Source organism: Electrophorus electricus, chromosome 23 (genome assembly GCF_013358815.1).
Source record: "Electrophorus electricus isolate fEleEle1 chromosome 23, fEleEle1.pri, whole genome shotgun sequence".
In the NCBI taxonomy this organism is placed as follows: Eukaryota; Metazoa; Chordata; class Actinopteri; order Gymnotiformes; family Gymnotidae; genus Electrophorus; species Electrophorus electricus.
Genome location: NC_049557.1, coordinates 2,291,806 through 2,298,778, shown reverse-complemented (window position 1 = coordinate 2,298,778; position 6,973 = coordinate 2,291,806). Strand labels below are relative to the sequence as shown.

The 6,973-nt window shown below is 41.1% G+C and overlaps 1 protein-coding gene across 1 annotated transcript in view; it reads right to left on the bottom strand.

Moving 5' to 3' along the window:
- Positions 1-1,485: 1,485 nt before the first annotated feature.
- The window catches only part of efna5b (ephrin-A5b), a 75,585-nt gene continuing 70,097 nt past the window's right edge, over positions 1,486-6,973 (bottom strand). Inside the window, exons 3-5 of the mRNA XM_026999815.2 lie at positions 3,814-3,879; positions 3,452-3,532; positions 1,486-2,156 (exon numbers count right to left, since the gene is read on the bottom strand). Of these exons, the coding sequence (XP_026855616.1) occupies positions 2,029-2,156; positions 3,452-3,532; positions 3,814-3,879 (275 nt within the window). The 3' untranslated portion in view covers positions 1,486-2,028. The remainder of the gene's footprint in view (positions 2,157-3,451; positions 3,533-3,813; positions 3,880-6,973) is intronic.

Genomic DNA, 6,973 nt, shown 5'->3' with positions numbered 1-6,973 from the left:
ATAATAATAATACTACCAATAATAATAATAATAGTTGTTGTTGTTGTTGTTGTTCTGTTTTGTTGCTGTTTTTATTTATGTTTAATGATGTCTCCTTTTTGACCTCCAGAAAGGTACAAAAACAAGCACTAATCTAACACTACATGTTATATTGTTGTTGACTACTTCAGGATACACAGTATCCATTTAACAAATTGAGCCTTAGTTCCCAGTTCAAAGCGTGTAAAAAGTATGGTAACAATGGTAAGAGTTATAATCAGAGTATAAATGATAGGAATACAAATATTATTGAAACTGAGTTCCAAAAGTTTCCATAGTTTTTTAGGTAAACCATGAAACTAAGCACATATGGTGGCATTTTCCCTCATCTGAATGACTAACCCAAGCTGCTATTCTGCCAAAATAGCTTTGTTACCATTCAAACAAAAACAAACAGAAGAATGCACCTCCACTCCAATCATCACAGAAAGGACAGCGGAGGGAAAATAACAGGCCTAACGAGAATTAGGAAGGCAGAAACAATTATACAATTTTGGACCATTTCTGTTTTAAAAGTCCCCACCATTGTTTATTGTTGTGAGTGCAAACGGCCTACATCCCCTCCACCACTCAGCTCTCTACCTTCAGTTCTGTCCCACACACGGCTGACTGCAAGGTCAAAAAAAAAAAGAACCAGTGAAATCTGATCCTCCCTCAGAAATGCCCATGTCTTCAACCGTCTATTTTTAATACCACAAATATCTCCCCGGACACAGCATGGGCTCTGCATGCATGGCATATCAAAATCTCCTTAAAAAGTCACTAAAACTGGAAACAGCCGGAGGTGTAACTGGGCACACACTGGTCTCAAACAAGCCTGAAAGCAAAATTCAAAGCTAACAATACCATGCAAAGGTGAAGAGTGGGCTCAGAGGAAATCTATGCTTAGTTGAGTGTCATTGTTGGTTAATGTCGTATAATAATATGAGCTTGAGTTACTTTAATTATTTCAGTGCACTGTAACTAAAAGAAAAACTGATTTATTTCTCCTAGATATTGGTCTTGTTTGGAAAGCTGCAGCAGACTGTTTTTTATTCCAGAAAATAAATAGGAAATGGTGACATCCAGCCCCTGGTAGCACTATACAGAGCGGCACACACACAGTCATGATGGCAAAGAATTTCTATGATTTGATCATGTTGATAATTTGTATCAATTAGATAAAAGGTCATAGGAAAATATAGGTATTTATGCCCCAGAATGATTATCCCACAAAATACAAAAGCCTTGATTACTGGTGCGGTCTACTAAGACAACGTCCGTCATTTGCAGAGAATAAATATGACTTACCTCCCTCTTCATTTGCAACCAATCAATGTATTAAAGCCCATAGACACAAACAGCCACCTTAATCAACAGGCCCACATGACCAATTGGTGATTTTCTTGTTGTTGTTGTTGTTGTTTGCTTTTTTTCAGGGGTGGGGGGGTGGGGGGGGGGGGGTGAGTGTAGTCTTCAGACTTTCTGTCAGCCAGTTTTGCCAGATCCAGAGCCTGGACATCTGGCCAACTTCGCTAATTATTATGGGAAGGACAGAACAAGAAAACAGTCATTTTGTTTTGCCTCTAAGAATAGAGCTGAATGTTTTGTTTCAGGGCCCACCCTTAATGTAGACATTTACATCTATTCTTTTGAATAACATGAACTTAAACCCACAGTTTTTCTAAATCTGCACCCTCTCCGCCCCTTGCTTTCGGACCCCAGTGACCGGATATCACAACACGATCGGGCTGATTCGCTAAACACAGGATCTGGTTTTCTCCTTACTACTGAAGACTTATTTGCCTTAATTGCAGAAAGACCACTTAAATATTTGGAAAAACAATACAAACAAACAAACAAACAAACAAAAAGTCCAAAAGTAGTGATCCTGGAGAGTCTCAGCAGCCTCTTGTACCCGAGGAACTCGCCTGCGCGAGGGTTTCAGGCCTCTTAAGAGCTGGGCAACAGGGGCCAGGGGACTTGTCTGGGAGGGAGGAGATGAGAGGGCTATAAGGTGAGAAGTGCAGAGATGCAGGTCAGCCAAAGAACCACTAGGGGGCCTGGCATCAGGGGCAGATGGCCCGAGTTTGATGCATCGCTTCGGGACGGTTCAGCCGACTCATGACTGCTGTCATCTGGAAAAGTTAGGGAGGGAGGGGGTTAACCTTCAAAAGACTCTTTTAGAAAAATACATATAGTTTAAGCCATTTTTAAAACCCACATTTCATTCACTAAAAGCTCCCAAAAAAGCCCCCAAAACACTTTTTAAACATGCAACTGCAGAAGTCCTTTGTTTGACTTGCTCATTATAAGTTCTGCCCCATGTTTATACGCTCAGAGGGGACGGGTACAACAGACTGCTATCATCGTCAGAGCCTGTGATATGGTCCTGAAAAGCAGAATGTCTTAGAAGAGCCATGCACCATTAGGGAACACTAGCATGAGAAATCGACAGGTGTGAAACACAAAGAGACAGAGAAATATGCTTGGGGGGGACGGAGGATCTCACTGGCTCGCTCACTAGGGAGAGTGTCAGGCAGGCAGGCAGGCACGCATGCAACAAACCCCACCAGGTTCTCTATGGGTATCTGGACTAATAAATCAATGCCTCTATGCTGACAGACAGACTGCCAGGAATAAGAGCGACATGTGCAACACTTGGATACAAGTGCGTTCTAAAAACCCTAGGTGAGTTATACAATTGTCATCAATCTATATGGGGTACTAAGAGCAATACTTCAGGACATCGAGATTTGGTCCTGGCTCTCATTAGTTACACACACTCAGTGCTATGACACCCATTAATCCAGTCGCAATGACTGCAAATTGAGGAAATAGTAGTTGCGTAGAAAGAAATATCCTGTTTTTAAATGTCAATGGTGTATATTCATATGCATATTGCTGGGAGGTGCTACAAGACACTGGGTTTGATTTCAACTGACATATGACCTTTTTTTTTTCCAGCAGAAATATGTAAATTAATTTCAACTTTCAATTGCATAATATTTAGTTCCACTGAATTGGTTTCACCACTCTGGATCCAGGAGAACAGCACATCAGTAGGCTAGTAACTTAACATGCTATTATTTTTTTCAGTATTAGTAAAATGCTAAAAGATCATTGTTAAGGTGTGCTATTAACATTATGCATCAGTTACATACAACCAGAATAATCAAAATGGTAATTAAATTCCATGGGAGTCCTGGAAATTAGGCATTTAGACTCTAGTCTCAGGAAGGGTAACACAAGCACGCAACTATCGTAACACATCAGCATGAGCAATGCAGTGAAAATGCTGAAAGTTGAGCGCGCACTTCAAAGAAGGACAGGGCTGTCAGATTCAAAACGTAAAACAAACCGCGTTAGCAGAGACACTCGTGCAAAGGTACATACGGCAGTCAAACCAGAAGAGAAGCTACGCCATACTGACCTCGTGGTTCTAGTGAATTGTCTACTTTGTCATTAACGTCAAAAACCCGATCGTGAACGCCTATGATTTTCACACAGCTGTCTATAAAAGAGAAGAAATGACAAAGATATTATAAGCCAAACATGTTAGCGGTCCTGGGCCAGCAGTCCAAAAAAAAGCTCATAACTAAATTTAGAGATGCAAGACTGTTATTATATACGAAATGTCATAATATGTGAATAATAAAAAATATTAATGAGGCCTTTAAATATAAAACTAAAGACCAATAAGATCTGAAGTATCAAAAGGGAGCATATGACATAAATGCATTCAGGAAAACAAAGGAACAATATCATGTCATTTAAGTAATTCATAACACTCACTTGCTGGTCTCACAAAAACCTTCAGCTTAAGACAACCTTTTCTCCCAGACTCTGTAACCATGGATGCTGCAACACAGAAACAAAAGACAAATCAATTCAATTCAGTTCAAAATACTGATTATCTAAAAAGGGCAGATTAGGTTTCAAAGAGAATAAAACATTACAAAAATAAAAAATAAAAACCTCTTAACAACAACACAAATACACTCAGCCAGCATGGAGACACAAACTTCATTTAAAACTACTGCCACTGCCTGCAACAGCGCGTGAAAACGAGAAGGTGGGCGAACCATCCTCTGGCCCACAGCACACTACAAGCAGCCGCTCACCCACGCGCACTTACTCTGCAGTTTCATTCAGGAAATTGCCCCTTTTCTGTGGAACCAGGAGGGCGTGTAGTCAAGGTGTCATCTGCGATTCCTTGCCACTAATGACATTTCACCAGCATAGGGACCCTATCGCCTGACTGAAAGATCCAATCATGCAGTCTGAATGCTGAGTTTATAGGGAATCCGGACGGTAACCGGGACAGAAGAAAACGTTCAAATTTAAATTTAAATGATTATCTGATTATCTAACTTACAAGCCAGCGAAAATATGTAAAATATGTTAAATCTATGGTCATGCTTTTGATAAATACAGGTATGTATGAGGATATTAACAAAGAGTACAAATAATCTCTTTGGAATATGATGATTTACATTATCTCAAATGTGAGGAATTTTGCATTGTCTGAGCTTGTCAGTCCTCGGTAGTGTCTAATTCCTTTCTTGCTCTCCTAATGCAAATCGCTTCCTAGTCACTCCTTCAACTTAACTTCAGTTAAATAGGGATATACCACCAGGCCCAGAGGTGATGAAGTGGGGGTTTTTTTTCTCACCACAACCCACAAACAACAACACCAAATACACAAGTACTGTACAAACGTGGGCAATCAGCAGACCGTACTGGTTCAAAGCATTAATGGAACTTACATTAGCAGGATGTCCTTAAGGAACCCGAAGCCAACATAAGGAACTCAGCTGTGTCTGTGCAACAGGGAAATATAGTCCAAATGTGATAAGGCCTAGACCAAACACACCATGTGCGCTATGTGATAAAGAACCAGCTCTTTTTTCCTGGTACCACTGCCGAGTTCAGTAAACCAGAGTTAAATATAATTTCAATCAAAATGCAATAACTGAATGCATTTACGTCTAAGCTTAATAGTTGTCTTCATTTTCAAACATGGCACCCAGTGGGTTTTTGCAAATGTATAAGAGCCCAGCCCACCAATGTCGAAAACACTCTTGTTATCATCCAGTGTGTGCTGCGTGTATCAAAAGAGATTCTCCTGATGAATAGAAGGTACAAAAGCACATTTCCAGAGCTTGGCCCCTTCTCGGTCCAAACATGCCATAATAACAATCAAACAATTTTGCCCCACTGGAGATTTGGCATTGGCGTGCTGTCTCTGCGCACGTTGGCTTATCTGCTCACCCTGCGGAAAAGGCATACTAATCAGCGTTTATTTCGCTTTACAAAAACAACACGCAAATGTGGACACATTAAAAATGCAGCGAGGTAGCCAGGGGCGGAACACTCTCGATTTGTCCTCGACCATAAAGAGCCCAGTCTAATAGCATCTGGAGAGATGGCGATCGTTTTCTCTCCTCGTAGCTCTCTGTCCACAAAAGCCCTTCCACTCCAGCTCCACCACCATCTCTGACTCATTATGTTCTGTTTTCTTGGCTGACCATGGGGGTGTAATGTAAATGAGAGAGGGAGAGAGAGAGAGTTATAGGTTAAAAAGTGTATGCAAATGCATATGCATGTCAGTGTTTTTTGCATATGCTTGACTGCAGGATGCAGGCCAAAGAGTTGGGCTTAGTCCATGAATGCGCGTGGCTGTTACACAGAGAAAAAGACAGACGGAGTTAGACAGACACACACACACACAAAGAGGGAGAGAGAGAGAGAGAGAGAGAGAGAGAGAGAGAGAGAGAGATGAACTCTGGCCCTGGTCTTAGTCACTCCTCTCCACTCACCAGATGTCACATCTACAGCAGCCAAACTCAACCCACTTAACACATGCTGCTCATTCAATATGATACCTTGAGGAGGTGCAGATATAAACGCGTCTCGACGCAGAAACGACTACAAAAACATCTACATTTAACATTTCCAAGGACACGCCGAATGTAGCAAATGTAGATGAAGAATCATTGGCATTTCTCACAGCGAACCTTTAGCATATGATGGTGACAGCGTCGCATAAATATACTCGCATATCTGAGCCTTGATTTCAGGCTCAGTCAAGTCACTTAATGCAGTATCTGAAGAAAACACCTATTCTAGGATATTAATTCTATGTCTGTTTCTGTTAGAGCCTGGCAGCCATAATCAAAGAAAACAACAGTCTGGTGTGCGGGCAGAAAGCTAGGAGTGTTGTTTTGAATATAAATATAGAATTTGACTTATTTACAATTCCATAATGATTCAGATATTTACTATATAACATTGGGCATTCTGAAAGTTCACAACACATCATACACATGTAAGTATTACAATGATAAAAAGCAAAGTGTAACTAAGTGTGTAGATGCATCATGCCATAGCTCTAATACCATAGCTCTAATTTCTAATTTTGTAAGCACGTAAATGATCAACTTACAAAACATTTCACTAACTACCTCCACTCAAGCTTACTTTACTGTAATTCTGTACTGTCAGAACTGACAATGTGCATTGAACTCTGAGCAGAGTTTATAAGGTTCCATGCTGCTTACTGTATGGGTGTCCTTGTAGGCTGTTTGCACAACTTTGATTCCTCTCAGCGTGAAGTTTCAGGGCTTTTTACACTACATTGATATTCAGCTGGCCTCTGCACAATGGCCATCAGGAAATCGAGTGTGTATGTGTATAGATGTGCGTGTGTGTGTACGCGCACGTATGTGTGTGCGAACGTGTGTGTGTGTGTTTGTGTGTGTGTGAGAGAGAAAGAGCAGTGTCTGCAGCTGCTCCTAATATGCCTCTTCAGTAGCTTTGATCTGTGGTCATTCAGAAGGGAGGACAGTTAGACTGAAACACCCTTCCAATTTGCAGGCTGACATGTCGACAGCAATGTATTGGCCACTCCTCCACTGTTGTTGACCACGCCTCTACAGTGGTTGGCCATGCC